The 14,749-nt window shown below is 38.2% G+C and overlaps 1 protein-coding gene across 2 annotated transcripts in view; it reads left to right on the forward strand.

The window, feature by feature from the left end:
* Positions 1–14,749, forward strand: part of NTRK2 (neurotrophic receptor tyrosine kinase 2) — a 202,659-nt gene that overhangs the window by 39,445 nt on the left and 148,465 nt on the right. For both annotated transcript variants that reach the window (XM_063295190.1, XM_063295189.1), the window contains exon 6: positions 13,688–13,824. In XM_063295190.1, the coding sequence (XP_063151260.1) occupies positions 13,688–13,824 (137 nt within the window). The remainder of the gene's footprint in view (positions 1–13,687; positions 13,825–14,749) is intronic.

Below are 14,749 nucleotides of genomic sequence, written 5' to 3' on the forward strand. Positions count from 1 at the left end.
GGCTGTGTAGCTTGTTTAATGTGAAAAACTTCATCTAGGGCTTAACAATTGGGAGAATGCTGTTATTGTTCCCTTATACATATGGAAAACTAACAAGATTGAACGTAAGAATTACAAGGGGATTAGATGGTTAAGTAAGTCTAGGAAGATGTTTGGCAGAATTCTGATTGAAACTATGCAAGAGGTCACAGTGGGCAAAATTTGGGAAGTACAGTGTGATTTTGTGCCAAGCAGGGAGTGTGTAAAGCAGATTTTTGTTTTTCAGGAAGTCATTGAAAAGCAGGACTTACTTTCCTGGGCTAACAATTTCTTACTGCTTTCCTTTCTTTTGCATAGTGTTGTTTATCCCAAAAGGAAATAGGGTGATGTATATTTATGTACAGTATCTATGCAGTGGCAATATGGGTATTTATGTATCTATATCTTGGTCAAAATGGAGATTATAGTGAGGACTAATCCTTTTCAGTATTTCCTGTTCAAAATGATATATGTGAATGAAGTCCATTTTTAAAACTTCTTGCTGAAAATTTTTGTATTGTTTTGTTCAATAATGAGACAAAAATCTAAAATCAGAGTTGTCTTGCATGGGAGAATTGGACTGGATATTTTCCCTATTCCTAGCACTTCTTTCTTCCCTTGACAGAGCCCTTCTGTAAATCTTCATTGATCTCCCTAACCTCATTTTTGCAAAATAATTTTCTAAAGGTGAACTTTTGCTCTTCGCTATCTTGACTAAATATCATTAAGATGATCATGCTGGAACTAGTGATGTGTAAAATCCCCTTGGTTTGAAGACAGGGGGCTATAAAGTCTTTGAATGGACAGAACATTTATCAGTTTGCACAATGCCTTGAGATATAATTTACTTTAGGCCAGAATTATAACCCGTTTAAGCAAGTTCCCATGAATGTGGCAGCAAGTCTTGCTACAAGAATGAAATGAATTCCAATGGGATCTAATTTTGTCTTGTATGTTCAGAAACCACGTTTGGGTTAAGAACACTATTTCAGAATATTATCTTTGTCTCTGGAGTTTAACTAGTAAATTAAATCCGTCAATAAATTTTGAATTCTAACAATAACATTTGAAGGACTCCCTAAACCAAACGTTGATTTGTTGGAAATATTGACAGTAATATTGGCCATGTGTTTTATATACTACATATGGTTCACATGTTACACAGCATTATGTTTTTATAACATTTGAATTTTAAAAAATGCAATATTCCAAAATAGTTTTTTTTAAATTCCAATACAGTTGAATTTATAATCCAATGTAATTTTCATTACCTAATGCTATATGTCATGAAAATACTGTATACATTTTCCAAGTCTGTGAAGCAATGCTGGTGTAGAACAAATTGAATATCAGCCTATCAAAAATCTTAATGTACATTATTGCATATATCTTTTCATTGTTCATATTGGAATAATAATAGTTACCTCTGTCTTTCCAACACATTTTTGAGCTATAAGGACTCCTCCCCTTCCCCAGAGACTTGTCCCCTAATCACAGATTGCTCTTAAGCTTTTGGAGCCATTATAAGATCATATTAAACCCAGCTCTTTTAGATAATTAGGCAGATAAGCAGCTAGATATTTATCTGGAAGGAAGACTTCTTTAAATTCAAGATCTCCTCCCACCAGGAAGAGCCTAAATAAAAGAAACAAATTGCCTCAATTACCATATTCTCTGTGAAACTCAGATTTATCTTCTCATTTTAAAGTTAAATTATTTGGAAGAAAATTTTATCCTTATTTCAGGTAAATAAATGAGACATATGCTGTAGTTCCTTTCCTTACCAGTAGGTGGCAAGATCCCACAGAAATCTTCCCATCTGGACTGCCTTAGTAAGATTCTGTCACAAAAGGCAATGAAGCCTATCAGTCAGTGCTCAGTTTGATATCAGTTACAAAAAATGATCTTCACTAACTGAATAGGTTCAGAATTTTAAAAATCCATACAAAATATTGCCTGAAATTTATTATTGCATATTTATTTATTTGATTGATTGATTTTGCTCCATCAAGTCATTTTTGACTCCTAGCAACCACATAGATTTTCTCCATGACAATCTATCCCTAACTTCTTCTTTCAAGTCTCCCAGTGGTACACTCATCACCACCCTGAGTTTATCCACCTTGCTGCTGGTCATCCTCTTCTTCTCTTTCCTTCCACCTGTCCCAGCATTAGAGCCTTTTCCAGAGAGCTGGGTCTTCACATAATGTGTCCAAAGTAGGATAATTTGAGCTTGGTCATTTGTGCCTTGAGGGAGAACTCTGGGTTGATTTGTTCAATGATCCATCAGTTGATCACCTTGTTCTAGATCAGTGTTTCTTAAACTGTTTGCTCTCAAGAGCAAACCCTTTCCACTTTTAAAAATTATGAAGGACCCTAAAAGGGGAAAAAGAGGAGGAGGAAGGCGTATTAGCTATGTTGGCTGCCTTGACTTATTTATAAAAATAATAAAGGCAGGTTAGTAAGTAAGTAAGTAAGTATATAAATAAACAAATGGTTTTTTGATTGTATGGGTTATATTTATCAATATTTACCACATAAAAATTAAAATTGATGCATTTGTAGAATATTTATTTATTGAATCATGTAAAAATAACAATATTAAATCCATTAGATACTAATATAAATAAAATATTTTCATGAAAACCTATATTTTTAATAAATAAAAATAATAATGAGAATAGTGACATTGTTTTAAATTTTTGCAAGTATCTTCAATATCTGGCAAATAATTTTGATTCCTGAAAAGGTCTTGGGGAACCCCCAGGGGTCCTCAGACCACATTTTAAGGACACGGTTCTCGATAAAAAAAAATCAACTTCTTTAAAATAAAGGCACAGACAAGAAAGACATTAACATATACCCAGAGTTATTTTTTTTTCCATAAATGGAAGGGCTCCCTCACTTCATAGAAGGTGCTGGATTCCAGGAATAGCTCCCTAACAAACAGTTTTTGCTGATTCTCCTTCTGTGAAGCACCATCTCACACAATCTTCTGGAAAGTCTGGAAGTTCAAGAGTAGATTTCAGGAGGTAGTGAACTGCAGGAAGGAGGGAATTGTTGAAGATAACTTGTCATGGCTTATTTCCCTTATGCAGTTTACAGTATATGTTCTTCTCAGCTCTGGATGCCAGCCATGGAAGATAAAATGAAGGACTTTGACCAAAGGAAGAGATCAAACTGTATATGCTGGCAGGATGCCATCAAAGCAGGGAGGGCTGAGTGGATTTCCCAAAGCAGCCTCCTTTATTCTGGTAACTTTGGGATGGGTTGGGATAGCAACTCCCAGGATTCACAGCCATCCTGGCCAGCACACTAAAGGATGTCCAGAAAGAGTCTGTCTTGAAACTTGGCATTTCTGAAAGGCAGCAGCAACTAAGAAGTTTTCTCATATGTTACTGTAGAGAGACTGAGATAAACAGTTCTTTCTGAATGGACATTAAATTCTTTTAATAACTATCTATATTTGAATTTTACAAAATTATATCAGGATTTGTGAGTTTTTAATAGTGGTAACTTCATACAAAGTAAACATCATTGAAAAAAAGAGCCTGGGGTTTAAAATTTATCTTAGAGTCCAGATAGCTGCCATGTAGCTGCCATGATGGAATCATTTCTGGAGCTGCCATTGAAGGTGATCACTTGGATTACATATCTTTATAGTTTTACTTGCTTCTTGAAATCTAAGTGCTCCATAGTTTTGGTTTGGTTTCATGTCTGATTGGCAAATACATACTAGAGCTGTGCTGAGATCTCTATTCACAGGTAGTCATTGGATTATGATGGCAGTTGGGACCAGAGTTTCTGTCACTAAGTGATGCAGTCATAAAGCTTGACATCACGTGACTGCATTGCTTAGTGACGGCAATTCCAGCAGTCACAGTTGCTGTTGTAACCCAGAGACCGCAGGGGTTGTTAAGAGAGAACCTCAAGTGACTGGAGTCCTAGGCAAGCAGGCCAGAAGGCAAGAGCTGCGGGTGGGTGGGTGAGTGCCATGGGTGGGCTGGTGGGGGCTGCTACGGAGTGTGGAGGGGTGGGGGTGCCATGGAGTACGAGATCCCTGAGATCTCGGACTCAATAGCATGGCTTCTCAGAAGAAAAAGTGGTGTGAGTAATTTATGGGAGTGACTTGCAACCTTCCCTGCTGGCTTCCCCATTGACCAGTAGGGAAGGTTGCAAATGGTGATCACATAACCATGGCTCACTGCAATGTCATTGCAAACCAGGTACCTGAGTGCCCAGAATGCAATCATGTGACCACAGGGACACTGCAACAGCCAGAACTCCAAGGGCAAGTCATAAGTTCCTCTCATTCAGCTGTCATAACTTTGGACGGTCACTGAACAAATGGTTGTAACCAGGCAGTGTGTGATTTGGAGTATGCATGAGTGCAAATCTAGGACTTTTTAGGAACATCTTAAACCAGGTGTGTCTTTCCTGGGCTTGACAGTCGCCCTCTACACCTGATACCTGACCTTGGAAAAATATTGTGCAGTTTAAGGTGCTCCTAAGAAGTGCTATGTGTACATCCACATACACTCCAAATCACTTTTTGCCCTTTGAATTCAGATCACTGCGCAGATCAGTGTGCAATTGAATGAGATTTGAGGTTCAAATTAATAAATAGTGGATATTGTTAACAAATTACTGCATCCAGAAATACAGCTTCTTTCAGTAACCTATAAAGTACCATTTGTGAACTGATCATAGAACATCTGAGAGGGACGCGGTGGTGCTGCAGGTTAAACTGCTGAGCTGCTGAATTTGCCGATCGGAAGGTCGGTGGTTCGAATCTGCGTGACGGGGTGAGCTCCCATTGCTAGTCCCAGCTCCTGCCAACCTAGCAGTTCGAAAACATGCAAATGTGAGTAGATTAATAGGTACCGCTTTGGCGTTCGGTTTAGTCATGCCAGCCACTTGACCACGGAAGTGTCTACAGACAAACGCCGGCTCTTTTGCTTTGAAACGGAGATGAGCACCGCCCCCTAAAGTTGGACATGACTGGACTTAATGTCAAGGGAAACCTTTACCTTTACCATAGAACATCTGCAGTTTTTGTAACTCAACTGAACTTTGAATACAAAGCAGCTAACGCAGAAGTGTGCTCATTTTAATAGCTTGTTGGCAAGGAACCGTGACTTTCAAAATGATTTTTCTTGCTTTTCTGTTGAGTAGACTGGTCTGACTAATTACAAAGCAAAGTGCTGATCATTGCCTATGAACCCCAGTCTGACATGCAATCCTCCCCCTCCTCCTGAAATGTAACCTTATTGTGGTATGTGAATGTGTGTTCTTGGAGAAAAGAATGCTGCGAGCATACCTCTAGAGTATATACTCCCAGCAAGGTCACACAATGACATCGCAGCTTCCAGCTAAAGCAAGCAAGCACCTATACTAGCCAGCAGCTATTGTATAAAGGAGGATGCTGAAGGTAGATAATCACTTTAGTGGCAATGGCAAAAGCATTTCATACCAGGAGAAGACAATAGTAAACCATTCCTGTGTTAACTCAGAAAACCATATGGATAGATAAAACAAAGTGATTGCTGATACAATGCTGGATGATAGGTCCTTCAGGTTGGATGGCGTTCAACATGCTACTGAGGAAGAACTGAGGATTAGCATAGTCACTAATGGTGACTATGATCTGGCTAGAGGAAAGCCTTCTAGGCATCTAGTTGCCAATGTTGCCATGCAGAAAACAAAATCTGAAGCTGCAAAGATAGAACTACAATGGGAAGATGGAATAAACACAATGAAAAATGAAATGAATTGACAACATTGACATCTTAGGCATCAATAAATTAAAATGGACTGGGATTTGACACTTTCAGTCAGAAGATTATACTGCTTACTATTTAAGTCATGAAAAATAAAGAAAGAATGGCGTTGCTCCAACTATTGATGCAGAAGAGAAGGCGCTTGGTGAGTTTTGTAGTCAAGTTTGATTTGAAAATGACAGAACATGCAAGTGAGATGTGCTGCTTGTGGTTGGAGCCTGAACTGCAGATTAGCAAATAGTAAGGAGGAAAATGTAGTTGGATTGTATGGCCTAGAAAACGGAGATGAAACAGGAGAACAACTTACAAATTTCTAACCAATGATCTCTTCATTGCTAGCACATTCTTCAAACAACCAAAACAATATGTGTATACATGGACATCACCAGATAGAGCACACAGAAATCAAGTTTACTATATTATTAGTACAAGGAAATGGAAGAGGTAAGTTATAACAGCAAAGGTATGTAAGGGGGCTGACTGTAGGACAAATCATGAACTGCTCATGTGCAAATTCCAAGCTAAGCTAAAGCAAAAGAACAAAGCCAACTAGTTATCAATACAATCTTGAGATATACCAACTGTTGTCAAAGAGAATATCGGGCATTGCTTTGAAGTCCTGAATCTCATTGATAGGGAAGCAGAGGAATTGTGGAATGAAATCAAAGACATTTTTAAGGATGAATGTGAAATGAGATTACCAAAAGCCAAAAGAAAGCAAACTGGATGTCAAAACAGACAGTGGATATTTCCCAGAAGAGAAGACAAGCCAAAGGCAAGAAAGACACAATTTCAGGAAGGAACTTAACAAAGAATTTCAAAAACCTGCCAGAAGAGACAAGAAACAGTAAAGACATTGAAAATGGAGACAGACACAGAAAAACAAGGGAAGTTTTCCAAAAGTTCTCCTAACTCAGGAGATTCCAGCCTTGAACTGGTATGCTAAGGGATGCCAGTGGATAGATAGTAACTGAGTCAAAGAATTTCCAACAAAGGAGGACCATACTGAAATTCTGTAGAGTAGAGGTATCAACATCCAAGATACATTAGACAATATTCCCTACTTATTTTTACCAGGGAATGCTTGGAAGAATGGATGCATCAGAAACATTTTAAATTATCTCTTTCCCTGTTTGTAATACTGATTGTAAATGATCTTTGGTTATTTGTAGTTCTTTTTGTTAGAATAAAAACAGAAGAGTTTTATATTGATTATAGCTGTGCAGAGGTCCAGAATTGAAGGGCAAAAAGTGATTTGGAGCACACATGGGCACATATATAGCCCCTGTCAGGTACACTTTAAATCAGATGCATCTTTTCCTAAGATCCTGAGGTCCATACATATTCAGAATCACATTTTGCTCTTTGAATACAGATCCTTGTACAGCCATAATATTGATAGGGAACGTATTTATAAATCAAAAGGATTCCAGCTGAATGGAAGGTTTGTCAAGTTGCTTTTCCATAGATTTTGGCATGGAGCATAAATATCCAGCAGACCCATGTGGCTTCCTTCACTATGTACCGATCAATATCAGCTCCAATGAGCTTGCTGTCCTCTGCAAAATGTACCCTGATCTGAAAAATACACTTAATGATTCTTATTATATAAATGATGACAACAGGGAACAATAACTAGCTGAACTTTGCTGATCCTAAAAAGCTAAGCAGAGTTGAACTAGGTGTGCACTTGGATAGGAGACCACTTGGAAATCCAAATGCTTTAGTCTGAGAAGTTGGGAAAAAATAATAGGCAAAAGCAGTGGCAAACCACTTCCATGTTGCTGTCAAGAAGACTACATGGATGTGTTCATATAGTGACTAGGAATTAAACTTGACTCAAAGGAATTTGTACTTTATTGATGCACAAGAACACAACCTTTGCTACAAGAGATGAACATAATCAGAAATTAGAAATCAGGCAGAGGCATCAATGTTATTCTTGTTCACACAGGAAACCTGCTTTGGTTTATATGATCTGTTCCTTCCAGTGTGGAAGCAAAGAGCAAATCAGAAGCTTCCATTTTTTTTTTTAACCAAATTGTAGTTCTCAAAATGTTCACATTTGGATAAGTTAGATTTATCATTCAGGGAAACAAGTGAGCTTCAGATTGTGGATTATGATTGGATTGTTCGCTAATTATTTCGTTTAAGTTTGCTTTCTGATTTAAACATAAGTTTTCAACAGTTAATTGAAAAAATAATTTAAAAAAAGGTTCTACTCATGTTTTATTAGTTATAGTGAAGAATAAGTGTCCAAGGAACCATCTATATAGATCACCTAAGCAGCAGCACATTACTGCTTTGGCTGATTTTAGAAACCTGAGCAGGATTGGATCTAGTTAATATTTGGAAATGTCACCAGGAAATAGTTGTTTATTCGTTTAGTGGCTTCCGACTCTTCGTGACTTCATGGACCAGCCCACGCCAGAGCTTCCTGTCGGTCGTCAACACCCCCAGCTCCCCCAGGGACAAGTCCGTCACCTCTAGAATATCATCCATCCACCTTGCCCTTGGTCGGCCCCTCTTCCTTTTGCCCTCCACTCTCCCTAGCATCAGCATCTTCTCCAGGGTGTCCTGTCTTCTCATTATGTGGCCAAAGTATTTCAGTTTTGCCTTTAATATCATTCCCTCAAGTGAGCAGTCTGGCTTGATTTCCTGGAGGATGGACTGGTTTGATCTTCTTGCAGTCCAAGGCACTCTCAGGATTTTCCTCCAACACCACAGTTCAAAAGCATCGATCTTCCTTCTCTCAGCCTTCCTTATGGTCCAGCTCTCGCAGCCATATGTTACTACGGGGAACACCATTGCTTTAACTATGCGGACCTTTGTTGTCAGTGTGAGGTCTCTGCTCTTAACTATTTTATCGAGATTTGTCATTGCTCTTCTCCCAAGGATTAAGCGTCTTCTGATTTCCTGACTGCAGTCAGCATCTGCAGTAATCTTTGCACCTAGAAATACAAAGTCTTTCACTGCTTCTACATTTTCTCCCTCTATTTGCCAGTTATCAATCAAACTGGTTGCCATAATCTTGGTTTTTTTGAGGTTTATCTGCAAGCCAGCTTCTGCACTTTCTTCTTTCACCTTCATCATAAGGCTCCTCAGTTCCTCTTTGCTTTCAGCCATCAAAGTGGTATCATCTGCATATCTGAGATTGTTAATGTTTCCTCCAGCGATTTTAACTCCAGCCTTGGATTCCTCAAGCCCAGCATGTCGCATGATGTGTTCTGCGTACAAGTTGAATAGGTAGGGTGAGAGTATACAGCCCTGCCGTACTCCTTTCCCAATCTTAAACCAGTCCATTGTTCCGTGGTCTGTTCTTACTGTTGCTACCTGGTCGTTATACAGATTCTTCAGGAGGCAGTCAAGATGACTTGGTATCCCCATACCGCTAAGAACTTGCCACAATTTGTTGTGGTCCACACAAAGGCTTTAGAATAGTCAATAAAACAGAAATAGATGTTTTTCTGAAACTCCCTGGCTTTTTCCATTATCCAGCGGATATTGGCAATTCAGTCCCTAGTTCCTCTGCCTTTTCTAAACCCAGCTTGTACATCTGGCAATTCTCGCTCCATGAACTGCTGAAGTCTACCTTGCAGGATCTTGAGCATTACCTTACTGGCATGTGAAATGAGTGCCACTGTTCGATAGTTTGAACATTCTTTAGTGTTTCCCTTTTTTGGTATGGGGATATAAGTTGATTTTTTCCAGTCTGTTGGCCATTCTTGTGTTTTCCAAATTTGCTGGCATATAGCATGAAGTCACAAAGAGTCGGAAGCGACTAAACGAATAAACAACAAGCATGCATTACCTTGACAGCATCATCTTGCAAGATTTTGAACAGTTCAGCTGGGATGCCTTATTTCTAGGAAGATTTTGGAAATAAATAATGGTAAACCACCACTTCTGTACTGTTGCCAGGATGATTCCATGAATATTTCCATGGCGTCATGAGGATTTGAGCTTGACTCATAAGGAGATTTTACAGTTGTGTACATCATGCTAAAGTGTTAATTATAGCAGGTATCATGTCTAAGTTAAATATGTAAGCATTTTAGGTAGTGCCAAATGCTCTATGCAAAATGGTCTCTGAATGAGGGTGTACAAAAACAATATCTTATGCAGTGCTTCTATATTTAGAGAAGCTATCTCCTGGTAGTCAAACCAATTAGTATGCAATCCCACTTTTCATTTCTTGTGCGTATATAGTTTGCAGTGTTACTTATACGTGGATCATACGTTATTTGCTTCATGTAGCTGCAACCATGGAGATACTCTCTGTGTAATGCAACTTACTGTATTAAAATATACATGCAGTAAACCAGGTTCAAAAATATATTAAGCACTAGGATTTTAATGGGGTGCTTTGTTTAATTTTGCTCTGGAAACCTTGTCCAATAGTTCCAGTACTGAAAGCATTAGAAGAGGCTATAGTGTATGTGGACCTCACATGCAGAGGTTTCTTTCAGTCTATGGAACTGCCAGTCAGAGCTTTGTGGTGACATGGTATGCCTCATTGAGTGAATCAAGGCTGCCTTGTTAAAAAATATCAATATCACAATCTTTAAAAAAATCTAAGATTATGGGTGAAATTATCAGTGAATGCAAGGTCCCTGTGATATAGAAAAAAGTAAGATTTGCTGTTTTATAGACATTAAGCTGTGCTTGAATAGTTCAAAACATATTCAAATATTGTAGATACACCTTAGGAGCCCAATAATCTCACCTATGATTTTCAAAATCATTGTGACAATTTAGGGATTGAGTAGGATAGGCTGCAACACCTCTTTGTTTTATGTGTCAGAAACAGGTGTCCTGCTACCATTTGTGTGATTTCCAATTAATAAGTGTCAGCCTAAACATGTGAGAATCCAGACCCAAGGCTTGTACCTCAGAAGGAGGAGAGACCCCTATCCAGAGTTATTTATGTATTTATTTATTTTATATCCCGCCCTTATTATTTTTATAAATAACTCAAGGCGGCAAACATACCAAATACTCCTTTCTCCTCCTATTTTCCCCACAACAACAACCCTGTGAGGTGAGTTGGGCTGAGAGAGAGTGACTGGCCCAAGGAAAGGCCCACTGGCTTTCCTTTTTTCTTCTTAAGTATCAAACAAGTCTTGAGGTTGGACTAGATGACTTATAAGATTCCTTCTGCTCATACATTTTCGATTCTGTGTATACCCAGGAGTATGGCCTATGGGTAGGATCATACTTCAAGCTGGGAAAATCAGTCTAGGATGGAATTTTGGAAGTAGTTTGGGTTTAGGCAAGATTGGGCATAACTTTTAAAAGACTGATTAAGTAAGAAACAAATACAAGCCTGCTTCTATCACAGCTCCCTTTTTGCTGACAGTGGCTGGTGTAGAAAATACAAACTCTTGTTATAGAAAACTGAACAGAAAAATCACAGCCTTACCCAGCTGTGTGATACATCCATTTTGCATAATAACTTTGCCCATTATAGTTCTCAGCCCTCTGCCCCTCAAAATGTTAAGCGCAGCTAGTTCCTGACTGTGATCTTGTGTATATTTTCTTAAGAGGATTCTAATATTACTATTTCAACATTGCCCACATTCTGTCTCTAATCATACCCTCACACATTTGAACTTGAACATATGCTGCTGAAAGGTTATGTAAGTGTTCAATAGGGTTTCTCTGTATTTTTTAAATACTAAGTAATAAATGTACAGTACAAAACAAGTGTTACATTTTCACAATTTGGAAGAGCTATGATTACATCTTCTTTTTATTTTAACAGCTATTTTTCTCTGCCCTGAATTTTTAACATTCTCAATCCCTAGACTGTCGTATTAGTGCAAATTGACTGGTATTTTGAATAGAAGCTTGTAACTATTGAGAGGCAGGATGAAATGGGGTTCTTTCAGTTCAGATTTTTTTCTTTATTCATAACATTTCACAACAGAAGGGCAGTCGTTACTCTAAGTGTTTGACTTTTTTAAATTAGACAGCTCTGCAAAACTGTTTCACTGCCTCCAAAACAACACTTCTGCTAATGTGTACCTATTGTTATGGACATAGGTATTTAGTTAGCCTTCTATTAGACTTAGCTGGCAATTTCTTGTGGCTAGCAAAAAGTTAATCATGAACTTACCTTTCAATCCTCTTTTCCCTTGGAAATTCTGCACCGGGTGGGCTGATACCATAAAGCATCTTCTCCATGCATAGACATCCCTGTGCTGACTCTTTGTTGATTATTTTCCCTCACACAAAAATGTACATATCTTCAGCAATCTGAAATTGCCTAAATCCACTTTACATGCTAGCCATATTCTCTATCTCCTTCTTTGACTCCAACATGACCCTTCCTGTGAGCTCCTTAGCTGATTTTTATTTCCTTTCCCCTCTCTTAAGAGCTGTACATGTGTGAAAACCTTATCTGTTTTCTCCTAGTTCCTTCCCATCCTCAGGTTATCAGCTGCAAATATTGTTGCATGTCTTTGTACATATTCATTTTCAAATAAAAGATTTTTAATTTTACTTTATGAAGTAGTAATGCAAATGGCAAACTGAAGTAGCAGTATCAAAATATAACTTCATATTTTTATTAAAAGACATGCACAGATTTTGAAAGAAGAAAGTTACACAGGCTTTCTTCTGCAACTTTCATTATGTTCACAATATGCAAGTTACATTACAAACAAATAACTTAACTTTCAAGGACATCCCACAAGGGAGGAACATTACTGTCTGGGAAATATTATAGTAGTCAATGTATTATTGCACAGCCCCTGAGAACTTCTATATAAGTTGGAATGGGCAGGTATTAATTTTCATTATCAGCAGTAAGCAAACAAGCTTCCCTTCAAGAAGTGTCTATGTTTAATGTAAACTATCTTATATCCAACTCTTCTTTGAGTGTAGAAACGTCAAACATTAGATGGGTAGGAATGAAATTTCTTCTGTGGATGCTGTAAAGTCTGTTGGTTCCTGTACATGTGTGCAGTACATTTCCTTGGGTGAATTTGGTGGCATCAGCATAAAGCCAGTTTACAAGAAATCAATAGAATATTCACACAAGAACAAACTTTCTTGTGGTTAAACTGTGTTTTTCTCTTCAAGTGCTGGGGCTTTGATTTTGTTGCTCACATTGCATGAGTTCAGAAATAATTCTCGATAGTTCTATTTTGGAACTGGAATTCTACACAAGTAAAACAGGACCCTACTTTTTCCAAGCTGATGTCAGAATGGCCCAGGAAAAACAAAATTAGACTTGGAGTTGGAAATAATAATTCAGCATTTGTTGTGTGTTTTAAGCACTTTTGCAAACACAGAGCTAAAATGGATCCAGGCCTATTCTAGATCTTGTCGATAGATTTCCTCCAAATCTTGGAGCAAGGAAAATAATTTTAATGAAGAAGCTTTGGTGCTTTTAGTCCCACCATTGGAATATCTGAGTATTTTAAAATGTAATCTAAATGGTAGACCACTCCATAGTGGTCACCGTTACTGTGAAAGATGGATTACTTTGGAGAAGTCTTGACTTGGGAGGAATGGGGAATAATCGACTAAGTCACATGTCCTAAATTTCCTTCACACGTTTTGAAAAAAAAAAAGTAACTGAATACAATAAGGAAGCAGATGAAGAGAGAAGAGAAGTACTTTGTACTAGATATTTTGGAAGCTTTACTTGTGATGGGGTTAGCATCAAACAATCATTGCTACCACGTGGAGTTGTCATTAGAATAAAGTCCTTTTAGTTTTGTGAGGGTATCTCAACAAATGAATTGGTACTCTGTTTATTATAAAGTTCTGTTTTAATGTGCCAAAATATAGCTGTTAATTTCTGAGAACTGAGAAACATTTGCTGTAGTTTGGATCTCTGCAAATTCAGCACAAAGAAATATTTATGTCTTCCTCTATAGGCCTGCCTTCAGTCAAGCTGAACACACAAAATCTCACTGTCGTTGAAGGAAAAAGTATCATTTTATACTGTGAAGCTACAGGAAGTCCATCACCAACTATAGCTTGGGTTTTCAATAATATTGTTTCAAAACATGAGGTAAGATTTTAATATTAAAATACGTGTATTTGTCAAGGCAGAACTCAAGTTTTGAGCAAGTATTAATTCATCTTGGGTAGCCTTCATTTCTGCTGAATCTCACTTCTCATGTAAAACCCATGTACGTTTAGCCAAGAATATAGAAATTCATCAGTTTGGTACATGCAGGACCTGTTCAGGTACCAGTGGAGGTGTGTTAAAGACTATTAAAGATAATCCTTTTCCCTGCCGTAACCTAGTCCCAAGTTCTCTCTGAGATAAAAATCCAAATTGCAGAAAAGCTGGGGGCGTCCGCAGTGGGAGACAAGTGGGGAGATACGTGCCTCAGTTATTTGAGTCAGACTTTCTGATACAAGTACATAATTGCTGTGTTTGACATTTGCCATCCTTTTGCCAGCACTGTGGCATGTTGGAAAGGACTGTGCACATGTGGCACTAGTTCAACCAATAATGAATAGCAGGACAATAAAGAGTCCTAGCAAACATCCCTTTCCAATCCTGTTGAACAATAACTCTTTAGTATTATTAGGAATATCTATACAATTAGAGCCTGAACTACAGATTAGTATCGGTGGGCTTGTGATAACCTTTTCCTTATATGCTTGGAGATGCATCTTCTGGTTATTTCATTCTGCTCTGCCTTGTAAGGGAATACTTCCAGCTTGCTAGTCCTCCTCATCTAGCATATTCAAGACCACACTCTCTTTAGACAAGGGCAAGAGGCTATAAAGCCAGAGCAGTTGGTAGCTACTGCCGCAAAGTGTGTCATGAACTTCAAAGGAGAGGCTTCCACAGCTTTCCTTTCTACTTGCCTTTCCTGGTAGTTTTTATTGCTTTGAATTTTTCTGACAAAAGAGGACCCCACAGTTTGCATTCTCCAACTGTTTAAGAAGTTCTGTTTGAACCTATATAGGAGCATTCCATA

Source organism: Candoia aspera, chromosome 2, assembly GCF_035149785.1.
Source record: "Candoia aspera isolate rCanAsp1 chromosome 2, rCanAsp1.hap2, whole genome shotgun sequence".
Taxonomy (NCBI): Eukaryota; Metazoa; Chordata; class Lepidosauria; order Squamata; family Boidae; genus Candoia; species Candoia aspera.